The sequence below is a fragment of the Gadus chalcogrammus genome, chromosome 12 (genome assembly GCF_026213295.1).
Source record: "Gadus chalcogrammus isolate NIFS_2021 chromosome 12, NIFS_Gcha_1.0, whole genome shotgun sequence".
NCBI classification, from domain to species: Eukaryota; Metazoa; Chordata; class Actinopteri; order Gadiformes; family Gadidae; genus Gadus; species Gadus chalcogrammus.
Window position 1 is genome coordinate 15,183,406 of NC_079423.1, and position 26,603 is coordinate 15,210,008.

The 26,603-nt window shown below is 46.3% G+C and overlaps 1 protein-coding gene across 1 annotated transcript in view; it reads left to right on the forward strand.

Annotated features, from left to right (window-relative positions):
• The window catches only part of ptprsa (protein tyrosine phosphatase receptor type Sa), a 109,361-nt gene that overhangs the window by 72,902 nt on the left and 9,856 nt on the right, over positions 1-26,603 (forward strand). The window contains exons 7-14 of the mRNA XM_056604393.1: positions 7,841-8,110; positions 8,511-9,092; positions 9,353-9,489; positions 9,715-9,859; positions 17,216-17,551; positions 19,894-20,087; positions 22,092-22,118; positions 23,263-23,380. Of these exons, the coding sequence (XP_056460368.1) occupies positions 7,841-8,110; positions 8,511-9,092; positions 9,353-9,489; positions 9,715-9,859; positions 17,216-17,551; positions 19,894-20,087; positions 22,092-22,118; positions 23,263-23,380 (1,809 nt within the window). The remainder of the gene's footprint in view (positions 1-7,840; positions 8,111-8,510; positions 9,093-9,352; positions 9,490-9,714; positions 9,860-17,215; positions 17,552-19,893; positions 20,088-22,091; positions 22,119-23,262; positions 23,381-26,603) is intronic.

Here is a 26,603-nt window from a genome sequence, read left to right on the forward strand (position 1 = left end):
TGTCCTTATTTTTATTTATTTTTTCAGTCATTAGTTTTCTTGCTTTATTTTTACGTTGACTTTGGTTTCTTATCAAAAAAAACAAACAGTATGGTCCGACGGGAGCATCTCCTTGTGGCCATAATGAGCTTTTGAAAAGGTTGAAGAGTTATTATTCTATGGGGTTGTTTTACTTTCATTTTCTGTTTGTTTGTTTGTCTTCTGTTCTTTCTGATTGGTTTGATTAATTAAGAGTTGGCGTAGAGGAGGGAGGCGGGATGGGTTAGAGCTTGGGTCAGGCCAGTGTGCAGGACTTCGAGAGGGTCCTGGGGGTCTTGTCTGGCAGACAGCAGAGCGAGGGACATGTACAGAGGGCTGGGTTTGGGGGGGGGGGGTGGGGAGGGGGGGTATAGATGAGGGACATGCAGCTGCAGCCTAAACACCATGAGGTGGCTTTTTTTACTCTCTCTGTGTTTCCCCTATTTTTCTCTTCTCCTCATGTCATTGTGTTCTGCATCAACCCCTTTACATCCCTCAGAGCTTCGAGAAGGTTGGTGTGTTTTTTTTCTTTTTCACTTTTTTTAACCCAGTCAAAAGTCAAATAAGAAAATCAACATGTTTGAAAAAAAAAAGAAGGAAAATAGCTGTATAACAGAGCTCGATTCATTCATCAATTTGAATAGCTTCCAATTTCAGCGATTTAATCAAAACTGCTAAAAATGACTATGAAAGAAAAAGTACAATTTTTTTTTCTTTTGATTCCTAAGAAATTATGAAAGCAAGCCCGATTAGCTTGGGTCTTGTAGATTTACTTTATGTTTGCATTGTGGGGCCTTTTCTTCTGCATCCTTTGGTATTGCTGCTGCACTGAAATGCTTTTCTTGCATGTTTCGTTATGGAAACCCAGCACGTGAAAATAACCTGGTTTGACCCGTTGCATGATGGGAGAATGTAACTGCGCTCGCATGCCTGTAGAGAACCCCTTTGGCCGTGGTTTTCTGTGCGTGTGTATGGTGATGGTGGTTGTTGTTTTTGTTCGTGTTGGTGCATTTTCCCTGAGTTCTCTCCATGAGTTTATATTCCGTTCCTCTCCTTTTGTAGACTCACCCCCTCAAAGTACCTTGAGTTTTCCTTTTATTTCTAAGTATGTCTTGTGACGTTGTCGTTTTGTGTCACTTTTTTGTGTTTATAGTTTCCCTTCAGTTCTGTTCCTTTCCTTGTTTTACATTTTTAAGAAAAAAAAATTCTCTCCTGATTTATTCATTGATATTTTCTTTTCCCTTTTCAATGATGTTTCTCTTGCTTCTTGAGCCATGAAGATTTGAATGTGAATGCTAAAAGGAAAATCGGTGTGAATACAGACAGTCTTTCTGCCATCTTATGTACAACCAACTGTTCCCTCTCTGTCCAACACACACACACAGATACACACATCTACATGGAGGACACAGTGTTTGTCAATACGTTCATTGGTGATTTCACTCTGCCATTACGGCATGCCCCCGGATCAATATTAATGTCATGGCTTTGACTTTCCAGTCCAAGTTTCTTAGTGGCTGCACATTGATGCCCTTTATATTCTAGTGGTAGGGAAAGCCTTGTTTGACTAGTGGCTCTTTGTGGCCCCTTACAAGCTAGGAGACCTAGAGATCTGTTGTTCTGTCCCAAGCAATAAGAATAAAAGTAGAAATGTTTTATATTATCGCTAGCTGGATTTGACCTGTGTAGTGGCTGTACAAATTCCACTACGGAGTAGTCGTAGCATAAGGCAAGTTTGTCATTTGAAGTAGGGCGTGCCAAATTAATCATAGTGCGGCTTTTTTCACCGTAATTGTGTCAGTACCAAAATCCCACTAACCTGAGACATTCTTACAAAAATGTTTTTGAATGGAAGTGCGGAAGATTTTCCAAGGATTATATTAGGTTGAACCCGAACCTCAAGTTGAATCCCATGTAAGTGAGGGCAGTGAAGACCTATGTGTTTTCCATTACTTTGCTGCTTTGATGAAGTCATGAATGTGTTTTCTTTGGAAAGCTCTATATATTCATATCCAGGGGCGCATTGAGGCATGTCCAGTGCTTTCAGCGAGAGCCTGATGAGTCTGTGTAATGTGGCACTGGTGATACATGTTGCCACTTTTCATAGAAAGAAAAAAAAACACAGCCAAACCATTTACCCTTAATAGATTTCTTTGTAGATGTGGTCCAGAACTAGCTAGTGGTGGATTGCCTTGTGAGGTTAAATGGGGTTATAGGAAGTACAATATGACGACTTTTTCACATCAAGCATCAAACACAAAACCCACAGCTTCAATCAGACATAACATCAAGAACAGTTTACAGACAGACCTCTTTGTTCTCGACAAACCATTTGTTAACCCATGGAGGTGTATCAGAATGATCAGAAAGACTGGCCTGGGAGAAATGCACGTGCATGCTTACCTTTCTTACAACGATGCCTGTCTGATTTTGAATATGCTTGCATGTCATGCTCTGCATTTGTGTGTGACGTTGGGAAAGAAAGCTAGATTACACCTTATTTTTTTCCTACTGGCCTACGCTACTTCCATCCCTATTAGATGTTTTTTTCTCAAGGAGCACTTGACTCCGATTGGTATCAAAGCGGTATTCATTTTCCCTCTCACTTCACCTTCTACTTGAATGCAAATATATTTTTCCACTGCCTTTTCTAATCCAACTGATCAGGTTCCCCAATACAATACTGTGAAGGTACATGCGTAACTGCAGTAGGTTTATTCAGTTTGCTCGACCACCGTAAGTCAGACCCTAGAATAAACACACACCGGTAAATCCCCTCTAAATCTACTGCTTTCCTCCGTCAAGATTCCTCTGCCATATTTCCAGTAAGATTCCTTTAGGTACTCATTTCCATTTTGATGAGGTACCCTTAGAGGCTGTTTAGCATTGGCGCAACCACCGTGTGCAAAGGCAGGCTGACCCCCGTGGTTTATATGTAAATGCCCCAGGCCCCTCACCCCGCTAGTGTGACTAAGGAATCTCCGTAGAGGGCCTTTGTCCTCAGGGGGCTAGAGGGTGTAATCTCAGCTTCAAGGTGACACTAAAGGCTGCACATTATTTTGGCTTTCCCCCCTTCATTTTGGGGCAGCAGGGTCTGCCCTCACCAAAATGGCCGATAATGTCCGCCTTCTGACCTCTTTGTTTTTTCGACACAACTCCCACCACGATAACCCACTCACGAGTAGAGCTAGTGCAGTACTCTGGCATTCTCTCTTGACCACTTTTCACTTCGTCCCACTGTAAAGGCTTCTTGAATTGTCTTTCTCTCCACATTGGGGCTTGAAACAAGATCGCTAAATTTGTGCGTCCAAAAACGTGACGACGGTCCATGTTCAGGGTTTGTTTTGCCTCCTGTGTTCCAACGGCCCCGGGCTACTGGTCTCTGTGAATGAGGAGCGTGTCCATGCAATTGGGATTCTCTTGTGTTTCTTGGTTTGTTGTTAACAGGCTATAACAGGTATGCACACTTATACTGTCACAGTTTTATTTATCGCCACTGTCAGGAGACGCATGGTAGACGTGTAGATGTGATATGCAATCAATCCTACTTGAGTCAATTAGATTGAATTTGCCGCACGATATCAGTAATGGAGTTTAAATATGTCCTTGGGCTCCAAATCCTTCACTCTAATGAAGCCAGGCTAGTACGAGATGGAATGGCTGTGTGGTTATGCCAGTAATTGTCACTGTGGCTTTAAGTCTTCTAAGTACAGTATCATTTGGTGAAGGAACAGGAAATAGTAATGGAATGGAGTAGGCATCCAATCGCAGGGATGGTAGGAAATTGGGCGTTAAGAACGAGATCGGGAGTGGGAGCATTGCAACAGTCTCGACTGGGTAGACCGGGCGAGCAGATCCACATTGCAGCTATTAAGGTCAAATGTGGATTTTTTTTGCCGTGACAAATTTGATTTCATTCAAAGCAAACTTGGAGTTTCAAAACTGTACAAAAAGGCCTGAGGCGCATGCAATGCAACTCTTATTTTTGAATATCTTTTAGATCATTAACGTGATGTTTATCAAATCCTTGAATGTATTTTCGTTCAATGGACTTGACGGTCGGTGTACCGTCGGTAGGCTTTAGTTCTCATGCTGAACCCGGTGGAGGTGAAACTCGAAGGTGAGAGGAACTATCCTATGGGATACCTCATTCACTCAGCCACTGCAGCTCCCGGTCCATTGGCCTCTGGTCCAGGAGAAGACCAGCCGACACACCTAGATTGGAAAGGGCTGACCAGATTTCTCCCTGATTCAGCCCTGATTTGGCCTGATTTTACCACCAACAACCTGATTGGCCCCTCCTCAGTGTTCCGACTTTGAATTTGGATTGGAAAAAAAATAAGAAATCGACTGAGATGAACAATAGCTGGGAAAACAATAAAAACATCTAATAGCTTCGATGTCCCATCCATTTGTTGAACACAGCTGGATCGCTTTGGTGCTGTCTGTTGTTCAGCAATAGTATGTGTGGATCTTGTTTGGCTTGATTTCCTTTCTGTTTTTTTTCGTTCCGTTTAATGGTGTGTGTGAGTGTCTGAGACGATGCCAGAGTTGGGAATGAATGGCATGCTTGGATGGTCTTGGGTGACATTTTTAATGGTGTTGGTGTTCTTGTGTCTGCCCATGTGGATCAGGGAGCACCACCTGACCTGTTTATGTCATATGTCATGCCACAGCCACGCCCATGCATGTCCCTGTGAGGAACTGGCTGCCCTTTCACCTGTGTTGTCTGGTTAGGCACTTTTTCAGGCAGGAAATATAACATATTATTTTTTAGTCAGGTAACTTTGTATTGGCTAGCTATATCATTAAACCTCATCATTCAATGATTCAGTAATGAAGGTCATGCCTCAAAATTCGATACAGCGAAGCATTTTAATGTTTTTCTTTTTTTTTTCTCTATAGACCAACTCATTTTTTTACTTGATCGGGATCCTCAAAGTGCCACTTTTAAACACCAAGTGGCCTTTGTGTGGAAGATATAGTTTGATCCCGTGTCTACACAGGAGAGAGAGAGTCATTGTCAGATACTATGTCCGCATAACAGACGTCTGTTTTGCCCAGGCCAAGGCTAGGAGCAGAAATAGACCTCGCTTGTGGCAGAGAGGACACTGAAGGATGCATGTGCAGTTTTGTTGAGAAAAGAAGAAGAAAATGTGATGGTCGAGGGGCCTTTTGAATGCTCTCGCCCTGTTTAGCTTGATATGGTGCAGTCAACTGTCATGAGTATACTGCATGCTCAAGTCGGTGGCCACTCAAACATCCACCATGTTTCCTAGGTGACTTTTTTATTTAACCCCTACTTGTTGGTATCGGTCCAATGTGTCCATTGCGATGATTGTTTGAATCCCATTTGGATCGACACGGTATTCTTTGTGAATGCTCCCTATTAGTAGCCCTGACCCGACTCCCAACTTCCTCTCTCCTCACCCTAGTCCAAACCCCTTCCCCTCCACTTACCGCTCAGCCTGACTCCCCTCTCCCTCTCCTGCCAACACACACCCGGGTCCCGCCGGCACGGAGATGCAGTGTCCGGGAGTGGACCCCCGACTCTTGACTTTAAGCCCCAGTGTGAGAGACATCCAGACCCACTTTGAGTCATGGTCTTCCTTTTCTTTTGGTCCAAAAAACCACAGTCTCCCTATTCTCTCCCCACTTCCGCCCTCTACCCCTTCCTCCCCCTCCCCCCCCCACCCCCTGCTTCCCCCCTCCTCCCCCCACCACCACCTACCCCACCCTAACCCCTCCATCATACCTCTCTGTATCGTATGTCCACTTCACCATCCGTGTTGATGTCAGTCTGCACATCCTGCCATCCTGTCCGTCTGTCTGGCTGCCTGGTCCTTCCTTTTTTTTTGTTACCTCGCCTTTGTATCCCTGGTCTAGTTGGTCCGTCTGTCCCTCAATCAGTCCGTCTGTCCCTCTTGTCTGCCTTCATTCATTGTTTTTTTCTTTCCTGGGCTTCTCTTATCTCCTCTCTTTTTCCTGGTTTTTCTTTGCATGCCTCCAATGAGGACACACACACACACGGACACACACACGGACACACACCGTTTTGCATTGACTCATAGTCTCTCACGGGCCTCTAACCCTGACATATTTCTAAACACGCATGATCACGCAGCCATACAGTCCAAATCAACAGAAGGACCCACATATGTATCCTCACAGACACACCTCACCTGATTCCTCCTCTCTGTCCAAAACCCATTCTCAGATCCTCTTCCACACTTTACTCCCCATCAACTCCTCCGGTTTGGAACTCCCTGCTTTCCCTCTCTCTCTCGATTGCCATTCCTCTTTTATCCATCCCTCTCCCTTTCTCTCTGTATACCTATATCTCCTCCCCTCCTTTATCTTTCGACTTTCTGTTGTTCTTGATTCTGTTGATCTCTCTCAAATGGTTGACTGTAGCTATGACTACGACAGATCTCTCTCTTTCTCTCCTGCTCTCGCTCTCGTTCTCGCTCCCGCTCTCTCTCTATGTACTTCTCCAAGACACACACACACACTTTGTTTCTCTATAATTATTTTGTGTTAACCGGGACTGCGATGTGACAATGTGCAAAATGCCACATTTTGTCACATTGGCTGGAAAAAGCTTACACAGCATTGAAGTGGGTTACCCCCCCCTCCTACCCCATCTCCCAACCCCACCTTCCCTCTCTTCTCTGTCTCTCTCTCTGTCTCCTACTCTCTAACTTTCTCTCTCTCTCTCTCTCTCGCTCTACTTCTGGCTTTCTCTCGCTCACCCTGTCTCTCTTTTTCCTTTTTCCGTAAGGTGTTCTATCCTCTCCCCTGTATCTCTCCTCTCCTCTCCAATCGTCTCTTGTCTGGGCATGCTAGCGATCCTTCAGTTATATTCTTCTATGCATTTTATCTCAGTTTTTTGATCTCTGGTTTTTTTTATCGTTTTACCTGATTTACCTCGGTCTATCTATGCATGCTGTCTGTGAATCTGATAGCTGCATCTGTCAATGGAACCGTGTGAGATCTTAAACAGGCTTTGTCCAGTGGATCTACCTTTTAACCACAAAAATCTGATTAAAGTTTCTCATCTTTAGTCGTTCCTAGGTAGTACCAGGCCACAGGGGGCGCTGCCTCCCCATAAAATTTGCATTCTAGAATGCGATGTAAGGGAGACAATAGCGACATAACCATGATCAGCTTAAGCCTGGTAATCCAATACTTCCTGTCGCGTGGGAGGAGCCTGTTACAGTCTCCCTCCTGATTGGGTATGAGCGCTGATTGGGTATGACCGGAGCACAGGAAGTTACGGGTTACCATGTGGGCCTTATGTGATATGTGTTTATCACATGGCCGTTACTACAGCCTCACTTACTCGGTGTGGCGGTGATCATTGCCATTGTTAAAACGTATGCCAGCAGTTTCAGTTCCAAAGATGAGAAACTCATAATAGATTTTTGTGTCTTTAACTGTGCTGTGATGGGTCAAATTTTGGTCAATGGAACCTTGTTGCTATGAATCGTTGCTTTATTGTCAATCTCTATATATTGTCGTTGAAGCAGTTTTTGTTAGTTTAGTTCCTTCTCATTATTTCTATATTTTTGAAAACTCTAGTCTTCCTTTATTTAATTTTCTGTTGCATTTCAGTTCACATTTTGACCAAGTTGAACTGCCCCCCTGTAGCCGCTAGGCAGCTGCTATCCAGCTGCTAGCCGCTAACGTGTCTCCCCGAGAAGGGTCAATTTTCATCCATCTCTCTTGTTACCTCTTTTCTTTTTTCTCCTTATTTTTGACTCCCTCACCTCCCTCCCCCCCCCTCCCCTCTTCCTCTCCTCACGCCTCCCCCTCCTCCCAGTCCGGCGCGTGTCCCCTCGCTTCTCCATCACGCCCACCAGCCAGGAGATCATGCCGGGGGGCAGTGTGAACATCACCTGCGTGGCGGTGGGCTCGCCCATGCCCTACGTCAAGTGGATGCTCCACACCGAGGACCTGACCCCCGAGGACGAGATGCCGGTGGGCCGCAACGTCCTGGTGCTGGACAGCGTCCGCGAGTCGGCCAACTACACCTGCGTGGCCATGAGCAGCCTGGGCATCATCGAGGCCACGGCGCAGATCACGGTCAAGTGTAAGACAACGGAGACGGATCGGGACGAATGGGGATCGGGGTTGTTAGCTCGGGAACTCAAGCCCCAAGTATTGGCTAGAGTTCAAGTCTAGGCATGGGTTTGAGTTCGACCCCAATTATGGGCTTGAGTTCAATCCCAAGTTTGGGCTATAGTTCCTTTTCGGGTCGATTATGGGTTCTAACACCGATGTCCATTTTTTGTGTTTTATGTTTTCACTTTTCATGGGCACAATGCAAAATAAGCTGACAACGGTTGATCCGATTATTCAAATGGAACTGTGAAGTTGTAAATGTGATGTAATGTGGATATACTTTTTTTTGTTTTTTTAATGTTGCATCATTTAGAAACATAGTTCTGTAACAAAATGTATGAAGTGAACTTGTTCTTCTCCAACGACAGCCCTTCCGAAGCCTCCGGGCACGCCGGAGGTGACCGAGACCACCGCCACCAGTGTCACCATCACCTGGGACTCTGGCAACCCAGACCCGGTGACCCACTACATCATCCAGTACCGCGCCAAGTCCCCGGAGAGCAAGTTCGAGACCATGGACGGCATCACCACCACGCGCTACAGCATCGGAGGCCTCTACCCCAACACCGAGTACGAGATCAGGGTCTCGGCCTTCAACACCATCGGCCAAGGCCCCCCCAGCGAACCCGTCGAGACCCGGACCGGCGAGCAGGCGCCCGCCTCCCCTCCGCGCAACGTCAAAGCCCGGATCATCTCCCAGAACACCATGATGGTGCGCTGGGAGGAGCCGGAGGAGCCCAACGGGCAGATCAAGGGCTACCGGGTGTACTACACCATGGACGACTCCCAGCCCATGGCGCACTGGCAGATCCACAATGTCCAGGACAGCATGATCACAACCATCCAGAGCCTGGTGCCGTCGGAGACCTACACCATCAAGGTGCTGGCCTTCACCTCGGTGGGCGACGGACCCTTCTCCGAGCCCATCCACGTCAAAGTGCTGCAAGGAGGTAAGGGGTCCATGTTGGTTGTTTGTCATGGGGTATTGTTGGCAAAATACCTCCGCATGGCTCTTTAATCACACCTCTTTAAAGTTGGAATCCTTCCTACGGTGAAAATTTAGTTGATGCTGGTTTTGGAAGGGAGGTTCCAAACGGTGGTTTTGATGCTTTGGTTTTTGCAACCTTGATTTCAGACAAGGCCTTCCCCTTGTGTTAAGTGGAAACATGGCTAACTTTTCAATTATGCATGATGTTTTTGCGTCTTCCAGTGCCTGGCCAGCCGAACAAATTCCAGGTTGGTGCTGTGTCAGACACCAGCATTGAGCTGACCTGGGAGCCAGCCTACGAGAGGGAGGGGATCATAAGTTACAACCTCCACTGCAAAGAGGGAAGTCCTGGCATACTGGTGAGAATGTTTTGTCTGATTGATTTGTAAGTAAGGATTTGGTTTTTCAGGTTTTGATGGAATAGTTAGCTATATAGCACCTTGGCCTGGTACAGACAAAATAGTGATCTTGTAACTTTGGTCACATTCAGGTAGTCCACAGAGAGGGTCTTCGTGCTTTTGGATTTCAATGACAAATGCACGTACAACCCATATATATCAATGTACATTTACTCTCCCGACCAGATAAAGAAAACGTTTGGGCCCACGTCTTCCTATGTGGTGGACGGGCTCCGTCCAAACACAGAGTACCTCCTTTCCCTGGCTGCCATCTCCAACAAAGGCGTGGGGGCCTTCACCAACGACATTACCCAGAAGACCTTGCAAGCAAGTATGTAGTACCGCAAGTACCCTCCGCCCATTTTGTGGTTGGTATTTTGAATGTTTAACAAAGCTTAACAAAATGGTGACTTTCTTCCTTCAGGTTGTAATCTTACGGTCTCTATTGGAACATTGTAGAGCATCATCACTGTTGAACAGTGATTGTGTTTCGCGTTGACATGCTCAACGTTCAAAGTTGATTTGGATTTTTGTATGTGCTCTGCCTCTCCTAACCAACGCTTTCCCACAACGAACAAATATAATGTGGTGTAATAGTTTGGCTGATTTATTTTTAAGTTTTGTTTATACGTTTTCCGGCAAAGACTCCAAGGTAACAGTTTGCATTACAAACTAAATTAACGCAATTAACTTTTGATACATGGATAAACGAGGTTGAATTTGAGCTGCAAATAGTTTTATTTTAGTTTTTTTGTGTGAGAATCATTTTACTTTTTTGATTTGCTTATATTTCTACCTTGTTTCCAGTGCCAGATACATTTGAGTGTATGCAGCATTGTCGAAAAATTAAGTCTGTGTGGACTGATAATTTTTGCAGTTTATTAATTTTCCTTTCACTCCTGTTCATATCTCTTCTACTTTTCTTTTTGTCAGCAGCAAGTGCACTTCTCCCTTGTGAAAGAGACACAAAAAATGTTTATTTCTACTCTGTCACTACCATGGCTTTTCTACTGAACTCTCTTGAATGGTGATTATGGAGTAGGGGGGAGGGAGCTCCTGTATCATCACAAGATAGACAGCAAAAGTCCTCCAATCAGGAACCAGCAATGGTTCCCATAAGCCCAACCTTGTTTTATCTTATTTTACTCGCCCCCAGCAGATCAAACAACAGTGCTTTTTCTCATAGCAGTAACACCTCTAAATTATTCAAGAGAACAGGCTAAAAATAACAAGATATGAGCTCATAGTGCCCACTGCTGGGTTGGGCCGCACAAGCAGAGCCTGATAGCCTAACCACTCAAACGTTTTGAGCGACTCGGGAGATGGCAGGTTTTCAAACCCGGCCGGCTTGGTGTCAAAGAGCATCAAAGCTTACATCATCATGCTTCCTCACATCGTCGGCCCTTAGATCACAGACTATATAGCGGGGTATACAATGGACTTAATGGCTACAATCCATGCACCTATCACAAGTGATCAGGCAAAGGATGTTGTCTGTGAGAAATAAATAAGTGCACATACAGAGTAACCCATGTAGAATATAGATCTCTGTCAATGTGAAAATTATCCCCCATGATCTCCCTTAATTATTCATAGCGAGAACAATATTGAAATAAGAAATAATGAGAAGAAAAATCGATTAACAAATTAATAAAGTGATTGTGCATATGCTTTCAACAGTTTTAAAACATGAGGTCCTCATTTCCAAAATGGTGGGTGGCTTTCGGTTGAATTTGTGTGGTTTCTGCGCTGGAGGACTGTCCAACTGCCGAGGTCACAGGGGAAAGCCGTGGTAGAGTGTGGAGACCTTCTTTAACACATTTTCTGTTTCTACCAGTGCAGCTTGTTGGCCGTTTCCCCATCCTCATGGATGAAGGGGTTGGAACAAGCACACCTCACTCTTTATTTTTGTTCACCGCCGGTTAGGGGGAGAGCTACCACAAGACAGTGCAGTGTCACTGCGGAGATCACCAGTTGCATGCAACGCACCTTCCCCGCCACCGGGGGTGCTGTTGAGAAATGTACCCTTTGCACCCCCTCACACTAACATTGACCACCCCAGTTGCATGAACCTACCTTATCTGTCCATACAAAAAACCCCATCTTCTCTGTGTTCAACGTTTCTTGTGTATGCGTGCACATCTCCACACGTGGATGTCTATGTTCTTCGTTGACTCCCCCCCCCCCACCCCCACCCCCTCTTTTTGTTGCATTGTTTTACGGAACGGTAAGATGCAAGCAGACAGGATCAGATACACTTCTGTCTCTGTATATTTCCACTGCTCTCCCTCTCTCCCCCCTCCCCCTCTTTGATTTATTTCTTTGTCATTTGTTCCCCTGTGGGAACGGAACAAAAGTTCTCCTCAGAATGGCTTGACTCTCACTTTGCCTCAGTTTGTTACACACTCTTTTGGTTTATCTTTTGGAAGAAAAAAAAAGTTAGATTGTACTTTATTTAGTTCTGTAAGTATCATGTCAGGATTTGCTCCGAATATATAGGTTGTTGCTATTTTTATTTATTTTCCCTTTTTCTTTCTGGGAGGTAGAAGGTACTTCGTAAGCGGTTCGAGAGAAACAGAGGAAAAAAACACCCAAACAAACAAGTAGTTTCTTACGGACATGGGTCAGGATGAAATGGTCATGTGCTCAGGCAGACAAAGCAAAATGGTTCCCAAAAAGCACACATAAGTTGATCTATTGGATGCATTGGAGGTAAGTGGTTGGTGTTGGGCAAAGGGGCTCCAGTCTGCCATAGGAACAGTGATGTTTCGACAGTGACATTAACAAACACACACACACACACACACACACACACACACACACACACACACACACACACACACACACACACACACACACAGGCTTGTCCTTCCAAACCTACTACACGTATTTGTCTCCCTCGTTAGAATACCCTGACAGAGAAATGAATAAGAGAGAGGTTCTGTCTTCATAAGTAATGTGTTAAAATATTAATCAGACACATCTGAGGTTGGGTGTTCCCACATACTCATATCTCAGAAGGAGTTGTATCGAGACATTAGATCGTAAATCACTTGGTGCCGCGTTCAGCTCCCGCTAAGTGCTTTTTATTCCGAGTGCGGCATGGTGGAATACCGCTCACTAGGGGACAGCAACAGAGCTCCGACGCTTGGCGTCTTAACATGGGAAGCATAGCATACTGTAGCAGGCTAATTTACATACATGAGTGCCCGTAGCGAAACAGTCTTCTAAAGAACATTTCTTCTGTAGCTGTCTTGGGGGGGGGGGGGGGCAAGATAGCATATAGCTCCATGTCCTTGACAATCAGTAGATAAGGGCCTCGCAGCAATGGGAGGAATCAATTTGTGAAGGCATACATGTTTTAAATACATGTACTAGACAAATAGCTCATTCAAGCTAACGCTGGATGCATACAATATGTAGAGACAATGAGGCATGATAAGCTATTTTTGTCCGTTGCTGATACTGGGGAATATGTGTGTGCTATGGAACATCTTGACATCAAGCACCATAGAATACAAACATACACGCGTCAAGCATTGAACAAACTCCTTTTGAGTATAAGGCAATACATTTCGAGATGGCCTCGAAACTTGAGAGAAAGTCAAAATAAGCAGCCTTACAGGAAAACAGGACTTATTTAAGAATGTGTATATTTAGTTGGGAACCAAACCTATTGGGACTTAAACCATACTCCCTACTGCATAACAGTACTCATAACGTCTACATTCCAATCTCTTGGCACTGGCAGCCTGGACCCTCTCTGCCAGCGAATGAAAACAAAGTGAAAGTATGTTTTTTGCTTCTGTTGTTCTTTATCTTTGGTACAAAAGGTCCACAGCGCTTAAAAGTGTGTGCTCGGCCTGCATCGCATAACCAGGGGCTTTTGCAATGGGGGACCACTCTGTCACATACCCATGAAAAATTCAAGGCCAAAAAAAAAAGAACCTCAGATTCTCCAGGATCACCGAGCTTCAGCGCCAAGGCTTCAGTGCCACACGCCTGGGTTTGCCAACTTACCTCCCTGGCCCGAGATGTGGCTCCGGAATTCTGTATGACATGCCGGCTGGCACTCGAGCCCCAATTAAACCCGGAGAGTGGACATTTCTTCCTCTCCTCCTTTTGGGAAATAATTGGCCAGAGACCCCCCCCCCATACAGAAGCAATGCCCCATGGGGTATGCTTACCTTATTCTGACCAGCTTAAAGAAATCTTTGGATTTTTTTTGTTTGTATTCTTTTGGTTGTATTTTTGGCAAGATGTGTGCAAACCGGGCTGGGCCGGGTCCACAATGAGAGAGAGGGGTGCAGGGTGGACAGGTTCACAGCCTCCCGGGACGCCGGTGCCTGGCCCTTACCGGGCCCCGGGGGGGGTACGGTACCGGCTCACCACAGGGGGCTGTTAGGGACGGGGGGCTTTCTGCTGTTTGGACTTCAGGGCTCTCGAGTGGCAGATAACAATCCCATTTCATAGCGTCGGAATTAATTTCACGCTTTGCCGATGAGCTATAGGCCAGGCTTCTGGATTGTCAGGCTTTGTTACACATTTATATTATACCTAGGAACTGCCGGCGGCCAGTCAACTGTTATCTCTCAAATTAAAGTGGCAGATTCTAAATCCTCTTGTGTTTCGCCAAACAAGCAGTTTAGCCGCCCCACTTACTGTAATTGCACAGGGGTTTTTCCAGACACGTCGGGACTGTTTGTAGTGAACACCAGGACAACCATTTGGCATCCGGACGGATTAGTTCCTTAATGATCTACAAATGATTTACAAAATACCAAATAACTCTGTTTTCCATTCACCGCTGTTGATGGAAAAGGCTCAACACACAAACACATGTGTGGATACCAAAAAGCTTTGGTATTTTTCCATGTCTATTTTTAGAATTGGCATCAGGGCTGGAACGATGGGGGCATGTGTCTAAGCTTGTGTCTGCAGGAATAATCATAATTGCAATAGAGGAGTCATGCTAAAACTAGCGTCCACCTGAACGTTGTCATGCCATTACAGCCCTCTGACCTTAATCCCATCAGAGAAGACGGACAATGCCGTCGGGCATAAATAATCAAACTAGGAAATCAAACTGCTAACTAATGAAACATAGCATCTGGAAACTCTTGTCTGCGGAGCTGGCGCTGGTGGGGTGTGACCTTTTTAGAAGACCCGCAAGTGGAGCATTAGTTTCTCTTTCTTATCGTATCCATATAATCCCACCATTGGTCTTTAAGGGATGGACAGTTTAGCAACGTTCCGCCCCGGCCCAGTGTTAAGTCTTTATCATCCAAGAGGAGGCCTGGGCTGGCCGATAGTGGAGCCCATGTCAAATCCACAGCCCTTCGCTGTGCGATTGAGAACCAAGCAATCACTCTTGACGTGCGGGGCTTTTGCAAATACAATATGAGTACTTGAAAGGAGCCGGAGAGGCTCAAAATCCGGTAAAACCATAAGTAAATAAGCCCGTTGGCTCCGAAAGAGGGGGTTTGGACTGCGGCTGTGGTCCTGCCCTAGTTACTGCATGCCAGAACATTCAGTCTTATATCTCTTGATGGCGAGGGAGGCCTTCTCTGATGTTCATGCCTCGATTTGGTTTGGTCTCAGGGCCGCACCTTTGGAAAGGTATCATTAACCTTTCATGACTTCCTGTGTGTGTGGCTATCTTAACAACGGCAGTGGATTCTTTTGCTATGAAATGGGATTTCTCCAAATTTACTCGGCATGAAAAAAAGCACAGGCAGAGAAATATGGACAGGAATATCTTCATACACCCGCACACACACTCAGACACCTCCTCTCTCTCAACAGTCTTGTGGATTCGCTAGCCCTAAAGGCGCAAGAGAGCAAAAGCCCTGGCAACAGCACAAAAGCTAAAACAATCTCCCTTCTATTATCTAAAAAAGCATTGGTTAAAAATAAACATCTAGGTAAATTGGTTGTTAAGCTTTTAATTGAAGCTAGGTTTGAATTGGGAGTTATTTTTCAACACAATGTATAGGAGGGAGAATGTCGCGGCTATCTGGCTACCGAGTGAGCATGCTTGGTAGCTAGGTGCTAATGGTAAGAAAGTCTAAACTTAGTATGGGAGCCAGGTACGTATAAAGCAGACAATGCTTGTGAACTGTTGTCATTTTCCTTCCAAGTTTGAACATTGTTTTTCCACGTTTCACATTTCAGTGGCCATGTTTGTTTGTTTTCCAAGAGTTGCCTTGGTTACTGGGACTTTTATTTCTTGGTATTCCCCTTTTTTACTTTCACCGGTTTTGTATTTGTTTATTTGTATTTATTTTCTTTTTTCTTTTGAATGAGACTCGTAGTTTTCTGTGGATTTCACCAAGTTTATCTTTTCAATCCTGGTCCTGGGTTTGCTGTATGTTGAATGGCTTTTTTCTTTTTAAGAATATATATATATATATATAGCCTACATATGATTTTGATTTGTTTTTCCATTTATTCAAGAGCTTTTACCTTGACAAAAACAGAGGGTTATGTAATAATGAGCTGGGTTTGTCACCCCAAGGTAGAGAGAGTATTTCCACCGAGGGGATTGAATGAGATACGAAGAGGGGGGACACTGCGATGAAGTGAATAATTCTCCTATATGTCCTTTTATCCGTATAATACCCGAGCCCGGTGGAGAAGTGGCATTTTTTTTATTTTGTATCTCGCCCGCTACAGAGCGGCCTGTCACCGAGCCCGCGCCTCCACCGCTCAGCTCAGATTACGACAGCGAGAGCTTTGACTTTGAATTAGAAAGTTCACAGATATGTAGGCTTTCATGTGGCAGAAGAGCACTGTGTTCCCGTACAGACACTGTCCCCGTTTTGAAAAGCCATCCGGTTTTGCACCAAACAAGGTGCTACTTTCTACTTTGCTGTCTGTTGATAAAAAGACAAAACGGGCAGAATTTGAGGGAACTAGTGAATGACGATAACCTTTTGCGTAAGATTCCCGAGTATTTGATGTTCTTTCGTTTCATCTGGATTAGTTAAGTGGGATACATGCCACTGAATGAAGTAGTATGTGGCAGAATTTGTATTTGTTTTTAAGAGACCACTTTGAAACAGACAAATTCAGCTGAAAATGACCGTGTCTTGACTAGTCCAGGTTTAGAGGTTCATGTCTTTGCAGATGGCTCTTATTGCTCATATTAAAGGCTTTTCTCTTACCTAACCTGAACCCTGTTCAGAACAAGGATTATGTCTTGGCAAGGAGCTACCCAGATGAAGAAATGAGAAATAGAGCTGTTAAAAGTTCTCAGAATTGTGGCTTCAAGAGATATACAATACAACTAATAATAGATTGCTATGTAATATATAATAAAACAGTGTTGAAGAGATTTTTAAATCGATAAGGTCTATCTTCTAAAGGGTCTCTGGGAGCTTTAGACGGCGGCCATTTTAGTTCATTATTACATACCAAAAGCCTCTGTACCATTTATGTTTACATTTGCCTGACAGTTTACTGTATGATTTAAAATCCAAGCACATTTTGCCCTCGTTTCTTTGTTTATTTAATTTCTGTTCAATTATAAGTTTTCCTTTTTTGAGTTCAAACCTTCATCCTTTTTCTTCATCTCTCCCACTTTTCTTTGTTTTTGGTTTTCACCCCTTCCCTTTGCCCCCTCCTCTCCTCCTCCTCGCTCCTCCCTCTCCCTGCCTCCTCCTCCTCCTCCTCTCCACCTGCCCAGAGCCCTCCGCCCCCCCTCAAGACATTAAGTGCGCCCCCTCCAGCTCCACCAGCCTGCTGGTAGCTTGGCGCCCCCCGCCTGTGGAGAGCCAGAATGGCGCCCTGGCGGGGTACACCGTGCGCTACCAGGTGGAGGCGGCGGCGGGCTCCGTCGAGTCGGCCGCCGGGACGGCCGACAATGAGGAGACCTCGGGGGAAGTGTCAGTGCCCTCCGGCGAGCAGGTGCTGCTCCCGCGGCTGGAGAAGTGGACCCAGTACCGGATCAGTGTGGCCGCTCTCACCCACATGGGGTCCGGCCCCGAGAGCGAGCTGCTCAGCTGCCGCACCGACGAGGACGGTACGGAACCCCCCTCCGTCTCACCCACACCCGTCCACCCATCCACCCATCCACCCATCAATCGATCCATCCCCCCCCCATACACCCATCCACCCATCCCCCCGTCCCCATCCACCTGTCCCCCTCCCATCCACCCATCCTGTATCTGCGTTTGCTGGGCAGCACCGTGGAGAGCAGCACTTGGAAACTGACTAAATCGTTTAATACGGCGGCTATGTTAACCTTTGGTCGCTATTTTTTATTTTAAATAAAAGTTTAATAATTGCATGATCTATCATTATTTTACTATTCTTGCACAATTAAACCTAATAACCACAGATAAGTCGTTGTGAGCATAAACACATTGGAAGGACATTTATGACTACAGCTTACGAACTACCCACAATGGACTGCAAGTTGCATAAAAATCAACTTGACGTCGTCGTCAAATTGATTTCTACCATTCACACTCTCAAAGCACTTGACTGATTGGGTAAAATTGGCTTCAGGTTTACGGTGCTTGATTCGTTGTGGAAAACTATACAATAATATGTAGTTAAGCTGTTGAACATTTTTGTCATCTTAGCTATAGAACTTCTCCTCCAAACCCACTGCAGAATGATTTCAGCACTGGACCAATCGGGTTTCTGTCCGTAAAGATCAGGGTTGGAGAACTTGAGGGAAAATGTTGAGCGGAGGTTCAACGGGATGTGGTTGATCATGATTGCCTACATGAATGTGTCATTTTTGGACCGTTTAACATTTTAAACCTAACGCTCTAAAGCTGGGACTCCTGTCCGATTCTGAATCATACTCACTGTAATGTCTACTTGATGGTAGAAGTCTTACAGGAATCTATTTCAGTACCATTGGTATTCAGAAAACCAGAGCTGACTCTAACACACGTGTTCCGGCCATTGCACCGTTCCTCCCCATTATAGTTCAAACCTTATGTAAGGGTGGCCACCCATGCCAAAGGAGATCCTGAGGAAAACCTGGCTGGTTGGCCAAATAAACCCACCCCAGTTGCCACTCAGAGCAGCCTTCACATTCCACCCCCGCCCTCTTCTATATACGTTGAATGGTCTTGATAGCCCCGCCAAAAGAAAACATAGCTTGACATAGCTCAACATTACAGGTTTACACTTCAGTCCACCGTGTACGCATAGAAAATCCAATAACACATCAGTCACCATCATTTTGACACAAGAAAAAAGCACTGAAGATTTAGGTCAGGACTAGCATCCTGAGGGGGGGGAACCCTTTCACTACCTGGGTCAGTGCAAGAGGACAACTGCAAATAAACAGCCCCGAGCAGTGATGAATCGTATTGCGACCGAAGGGGATTGTCAAGTCGTCATAGGAGGGAGTTCAGAGTACATGGATGGATTTGGTGCCAGGGTAAGCGTTTTAGCAGCAGCCGTGGAGAACACATTGATCTCAGGGAAGTGCAGTGTGCTACTTTAAAGTGAAAGTGCCCAGTGTAGGAAGCTTTAGAAAGGTCTGCCATTATGACTCATGAGAGGCTTGATGGGAAATGAAGGATTCTGCTTTCCTACTGGTAGTAATAATGGTGCTAAAAATACATGACAGGGTTGTATAGTGGATAAGGCGTTTGACTCCCAGTGTGAAAGGTTCTGGGTTTGATTTTGCGTCTGCCTCTAACCCCTATCTACTCCTTCATCAAATGTATTGGAATTCACTGCAAGTAAATAGCCAGCAATAACACATGTAGCTGCCATCAGTGATTAGGAGTTCAAAGGAACCCTCTGATCCCCATCAGAATTTGCCATTGCCCGATCGTTTTCTTAGAAGAACTGTACATGTTCATGAAAAAATCATGAGGATGAAATTACAATTTGGCTCACCCCCCCCTCAAATGCAACAAAATGACCCTACACCAAATAGCTTTGAACAAAAATTTGTCAGTGTAGCAGTACAAATGTTAACCAAAAACAGCTGTGAAATAAAGCTCTACAGTGGACTGCTGGAGAAAGAATGGGACTTCCACCACTTCCAGTCCAGAAGCCATCTACCATAAGGTAAAGCTGGTGGTGGTGGTGCAATTGTTTTTTGGGACCCTGTAATTCTGGATCTCATTGCATAATTCTACAACAAAAGAAGAACAATCACCACTATTAAAATTGGCTTCCTGTCCCTCTGCGCCCGAAGACCTAATAACATTGCAACTCGCCTGAGCCCTGGCAGCGTAATCGCAAAAAAAACAAAAATGTTGTATTGTCCTTTATTGCACACCAGGCTAAGGCGGGCCTCGGTGGCTCACAAACATCACTTCCTCATGCCTCTGGTTACCCTGGGACTCATGGTTGTTGCTTTTATTTGCTCCTTTTCCTCACCCACAGTGCCCGGCGCTCCGCCCAGGCGGGTCGACGTGGACGTGCTCAACTCCACCGCCCTCAAGGTGATGTGGCGCTCGCTGGCGCCGGGCAAACAGCACGGGCAGATCCGTGGCTACCAGGTCCACTACGTGCGTGTGGAGAACGGGGAGTCCCGCGGCCTGCCGCTGATCAAAGACGTCATGCTGGCCGACGCCCAGGTACGACCGCGCCCGCTGACCGCGCTCTCTCTCTCCCCCTGTTGGTCAACGGCGGAGAGTGGCGTGCACCAATCGGAGAGTGGCGTGCACCAATCGCCGCCAGAGAAATGCTGGCGGTGGTCCTCGTCCGTGAGATGGGCTCGGTGTCAAAAACAAAACCTTTTGAGTCAAATATGCCAACCAAATGATTTACAGTTTAACAAAGAATCTGGATGTCTTAAACGATAACTTTATGAAATCCATGAAATGTGTCCGACCCAAAGAGCACTCGAGGTCACGACACAAAGATGTCCGAAAAAGTGTCTTTACCCTTTTTCCTTCACACGTGTTACAAAGATTATACAGCCGCGGCCGCTCAACCAAGGCGACCATTCTTCTCTCTACGGTCTGAACAAATATTGCTGCAAGGAAAGGGAATATGTGCTGTCATACCAATGCCTCTCCCAGTTGGGGTTTCTTTTTTTCTTTTTTTACTCTGCTGCAATACTCTTTTCCCTTCCGCCAACAGCGAGAACTGTAATCAAAGCTTCACTCTCCAACCTCCCTCCTCCCTCCGTCTCCCTCCCTCCCTCCCTCCCTCCCTCCCTCCCTCCCTCCCTGCCTTTTATTAAGGATGTCTGAGCCCCCCTTGCCTCACCAGACCTCTGCCTACGAACGCCTCATTCCGCAGCCAGTATCACAACACAAAGACTCAATGACAAAACAAAAAAAACAAAAAACTGCTGATTATAGTATTCCGTAGCTCGGTGCAAAGTGAAATTGGCATGAAAGCGTTTTAGCAAAGCGTTTTGTGGAGAAAGGAGGCCTCCAGCGCTGGCTGAATTATAATGGAAGCTTGTTTAGCGCTCTCTTCTTTTCTATTGTAGTTTTCCCTTAACAAAACTTGTGCAGCGCGGTGTGAGAAAAGGGCCAAGTGTGCTATTTGTGTGAGCGACAATCATCCCAATTGAAATGACAGCCTGAGGGGGAACAACACATACTTATGGAAAGGACCAGACTCCCTCTCTAAATGTAAACTGTACTTTTATTTAGATGCGTTTAACTCACTGGACAAAAGATTCAGATTTGAAATCCAAATTTTTAGAATCTTTACCAAATCTTTAACCAAACCAAACACACAAATACAAAAAAAGAACATACAATATTAAACACAATATAAACAAATGTAGGTGGTGACAGATGAAGCCTTATCCCTCCTAAACACAGAGGGAGATACTAACTATGACCAATAATAGTCCCAGTATGTGGATATCATTTAAAGTTGGCCATCCCCTGATATATATAGCTAACCTCACAGAGAACCGGTGATAGCCGGAGCCGCAGGGACTTCTGCTGATGTAAGACATCCCAGCAGGTAAAGGACACCTTTTTACTTCACATTCCTGGAGTGAAGCTTAGCATTAAGCCCTTAATTAACACACTGCAGCAAAATGTCGCCACGGGCATTTTAGCCACCATTCAAGTTCAACTTCCCTATCGATATTGGCTGCCCAGAAACAGAAATCCTAAAAATACTCGGAGTAAATATTGTTTTTGGAGATATGTATGGACCCCATCGTCTGAGCACAACGGACCCCAAAAATCCTCCATGAATATCTCTCCCATAATACCAACTCCCCAAGCAACCTCCCCAAAAGTCATGAGCACCCACCCGACCACACACCCACCCGACCACACACCCACCCATCCAGCGTACCCCTCCTTGACCTAATTTTGGAACCTTTGTCCACGCTGTGCTCGTGTACCTCCTCTCTCTCTCTCTCTCTCTCTCTCTCTCTCTCTCTCTCTCTCTCTCTCTCTCTCTCTCTCTCTCTCTCTCTCTCTCTCTCTCTCTCTCTCTCTCTCTCTCTCTCTCTCTCTCTCTCTCTCTCTCGCTCTCTCGCTCCACTGATTGCGGCTGCCTCTCACACTTCTATATATTCCCTTCTTTTCCTCTCTCTCGCTGTGCCTCCCCCCCCTCTATACCTCCCGCTCTCTGCTCTGTGCCGGGGCTTGGGGCTTTAGTGGGAAATGGACGATACCGCTGACTACGTGAGTATGGCGTTCCGCTTGAGTGCTTTCAATAGCGTCCGGGGCATTTCACAAAAGTGGGTATTGCCTCAGCCAATCGGGATTCAGGATTTTGCAAAAGAGACCGCCTCCTCGTCCCATAGCCCCGGCTGTGAGGTGAACAAGGCCGGTCTGGTCCTGAAATGATGGTCCCGGCTGAAACAGTACCCACTTCCCCTTGGACTGGAATGCTGAATGCTCCATGTTTAGTGCTGTGGTCGATATGTGCTGTGCTCGGTCTGTGTCGTCCGGTGTTGTGATGCTGTGTTAATGTGTACCCCTTTGTTGTTCTTTTATTTCGCCGTGTCTGTTGTTTTTCTTTCCGCAACGCTTCTGTGGTGGCTTTTCGAATCGCGTCTGACACTTTCTTTCATTTTTGTGGTGTTTTCTCTTTGTGTTTGAAAAGTTATTTGAAAACCTTCTGAGTCACTTCGAGTGCTCAAAACTTTTCCCGACGTTTAGAATTTCCACATTCAGAAGCTCGCCGCCCCTCGCTGTAAGCCTCAGTTTGAAGTGAGCCTCTCGAGTCTGATAGCAGACTTGTATTTTACAGTATAGTATATAGCACAGCGTTCACTTACCATCTCTGGCCTCTCCAATCTGGGCCAAGCAGCCGGATAGAAACAACTCGCTCCCCTGAAATATTCATCACAATTGATCAGGAGCTTCTCTTTGAAGAGAGAACACCAGGAAAGCTAATTCAAAAGAACAAGCTGGCCAATGAGCAGCCAGTACATAAACCCAGCATGTATTTATACAACCGGTTAAGGTTTTAAGGGTTCTGTCCACACGCTGTCGGCTAAAAAACGGCCAATGAAAGAGCTGTGTCACATTTAAATACCCGTGTTTCAATCTCTGTCAGCCCTGTCAACTGAGGATTTAGCGTAGCTTAGTGGATAGCGTTCCATAAACCCCCATAGGGAAATTATGGTGAATTTAAAGCATGCTGCTTGAGTAGTGAAATAAAGAGAATATGTAGATGTTTTTTTTTGTGTTTGATTGGTGTAATGAACAGCGTTGGTTGAGATAGTTGCATGAAACCAAGAAAACAATGACAGATGACAGTGATAAAAGTTTGGATCCTTTACTAACTGCCGTTTCCTGACCCCTTTTCCTGTGTGTACAGGAAATGGTCATCGGAGGACTGAAGCCTGACACCACCTACTCCATCACGGTGGCTGCTTACACCACCAAGGGTGATGGAGCACGCAGCAAACCTAAGCTGGTGGTGACTAAGGGCGCAGGTCAGTAATAAGTCATAGCGTTTTGCTGAATGCTAGGGTTAATCAGTATTCAATCATTAAAGATGAACTGTCTCAAGAAAATGCCTCAAAAACATGCTGGTAATGGTACCTTTTTGACTTTTTTGAGAAGTAAAGATGTTAGCTAATGATAACTAACGCATAATTTCAAAACTAGTCGCTACATGCATAACTAGTTTGTTGGAGTACAAAAACAGTAGATTACAGGGGAAAATTAATTTACAGTTCCAACATCCACAATTATTAACTTTCCTTGTTGATATCCAACAATAATTAATCTTTTTGGGATGGAATTTTCTTAGGCGTTTTTGTTGTTATCTAACGATAGTGTGACTTTCGGTTCTGTCTGGGATAGGAGTAGTAGTCATAAGGATGGGATATTTGGGGGGACAGAGTTTTTTGGGCGAGTTGGATTTGAATACCTCCAAGTTCATTGGTTCAAACGGAGTTAAAGGGAACCGTCTTCTCTTGTGAACCCTCGTCTCGCCGAAGCTTGTTGGCAGAGACGGCCTGGCTGTTTACCCCGCCTCTTAAGCCTCTTTGCTAGCTGGCTAGCTCCCGGATTAGCCTCCGTGATTGGCCCAGCACTGGATAGATAGGAGAACGGCTTGGTTGGAAAGCCTTCTCTGGAAGAATTTGAGGCGGCAAATTCACGATAGTGAGGTTCTTTGCTGCTGCCGTCAGTGGCAGTTCTCCTCAAGGGCGAGACACATACACACACGCACGCAGACACTCACACAAACACACACACACACACACACACGCACGCGCGCGCATGCGCGCGCGCGCAGGCACGCGCGCGCAAGCACATCAAACTTTATCACAGGCGGACTGTCTTGTGCACCCGTCTACACACACACCATGACAAACACACCCACACACGCATCAACACACAAAGAATGACAATCCCACAACACTACACACAGGGACCCAACGCTGACAGGCAGGGTGGGATCACGACCTGTCCTGATGCTTTGTGTTACGGAGGCATCAGAAACAGACTCGTCACCCCCTGCCCCCTCCGTCAGTCCAAGGCCGACTGACAGAGGTTTCGCTCTCTCTCGGCCTCTCTCGGTCTCTCGGTCTCTCTCTCTCGGTCTCTCTCTCTCGGTCTCTCTCTCTCTCTCTCTCTCTCTCTCTCTCTCTCTCTCTCTCTCTCTCTCTCTCTCTCTCCCCCTCCCTCCCTCCTCACCTGCTGAATCACTGGGAGAACGCGGGGTGGGGCGGCGGGGGTGTAAACAAAAGGAAGTGGATTCCAAGGCAGGAAGTGATGTCGCTGTGGCGGCAGGTCGCTGGGGGGGGGGGGGGGGGGGGGGGGGGGCGGTGCTTGGGGAACAGACACCGCTATTCGTTCCGAAGATCACCGCCGCTGTCCGGGAACGAACCGCTCGTGGCACCGGCTGTCTGGTTACGTTATGGTTCTTATGCTGTCGTACGAGTGTCCCTTGGCTGGCTCCCGAGCCCTTTCTCCCTGACGGTCGGTAGGGCTCGCCCCTGGATGTGACTGCCGTGACACTATACTGTATGGACCTTATGCGGAGAAGGGGTTAGGCAATGGAGTCATTTAGCAGATGCTTTCATCCAAATTGACTCGCTCCGAGGCAGGGAATGAAATAAAAACCGGAGGAGTTAAAAAATGTGTCCTGCACCTCCGCGGTTACTGAATAAAGCGAACCGGACGGACTGCAGGTTAGCTTTAGTAGACAGCAGAGGTTTCGTTATGTGGGTTTCAAGCAATAGGACGTTTTGTTCTGCCTTTGGTGAATCTGCAGTGCACTAGCCGACACATTCGTCACAGGGTTTTTTTCACAGCACGTCCGTTCTCGGAGAATGGAATCGAACAAAGGTGCACTTTAAGCGAGCCGACCCTTTCAGTGCGGGGTCGTAGGTCAACAGCCTTGTGCTCCTTAGCCCAGATAAAAAACACACAGACATAACCTCACTGCCGTTGACATCACCGCAGACTACGGGGAAATCCATTGCCGCCGGGGAGGGGAAAAAGGAAATGATGATGATGGCGGCAATTCACGATTGACGTGTTGGGCTGTCCATTTTTCACACATCATCTCCAACAAGCCCCAATATTCCCCTGTTTCCAGTCTGAACACCATGTTGGACCTTTCTCAGAGGTTCATTCTGGATCCATCACTTTGTTCCAGAGGGGATGCAAAAGCATGTTATTGTTTGGTTTGCTTTTCCTTTCTTCTGTGTTCTTTTACAAAGTAAAAAGGAACATCTTACAGTTTTGTAGGGCATTGGCAAGTCAAGATCTTCCTGCGACAGCTCGCTATTTCAAAAGCCGCAGTCCAAAGGAAAAAGGAATCAAACAAATCGTCCTTGTTTAGGATGCTGCAATGCCCCTTCAAAGACTTCTGTGCTGTCCTTATTGAGCTTATACTCTGCTCAGGGTTATGTGTGTGTCTGTGTGTGTCTGTGTGTGTGTGCGTGTGTGTGTGTGTGTGTGTGTGTGTGTGTGTGTGTGTGTGTGTGTGGAGCCCGGTGAACAGAACGGAAGAGAGAGAGGTTGATCAAGAGGAATCTCTCTCTGTGGTTCGCGCTCTCTTTCACTTTCATTTGAGCCCTTCACTCAAGTGTTTGTGGGGCGAACGGGGGGGGGGCGGCTAATACTGCCAGCTGATTGGATACGTGACCGCACGGATTGGGCAGCAGAGACCTGTCACCGGAAAAGGAAGAAAGAAGATGGAGAGAGAAGGGGAGCGGAGGGAGGTGTGGAGGGAGATGGAGCGACGGGAGGAAAGAATATATACTGGGACTGGAGTTAAGTATTGCAGGGATGGGGGGTGATGCACGGAGAGATAGAGGTGACAAGAGAGAGGGGGATGAGGGAGAGAGAGAGAGAGAGGGAGAGATGAAGAAGCAAAGTAAGAGAGACGAGGCAGTGATGGAAAGGGAGGGATGAGAGTAAAAAAGGACTAGCAAAGGGGTTTTGTTGACCATGCACACTCGCACTCGCACGCACACGCACACACACACACACACCGACATACAATTGCAATGTGGTGGCCTCTTGGCAGGGGGATTGCTCCTTGTTCGCTGTTACCTCGACCACTGCCCCCCCCCCACCCCCCGCCCCCATCTCATCTCCCTCACTTCCCTCCTCCACCCAACCCCCCCCCCCCCCCCCCCCCCCCCCCCCCCCCCTCGAACAGTCAGCCTCCACCCCTGCCTACACCCGCCTCCCACA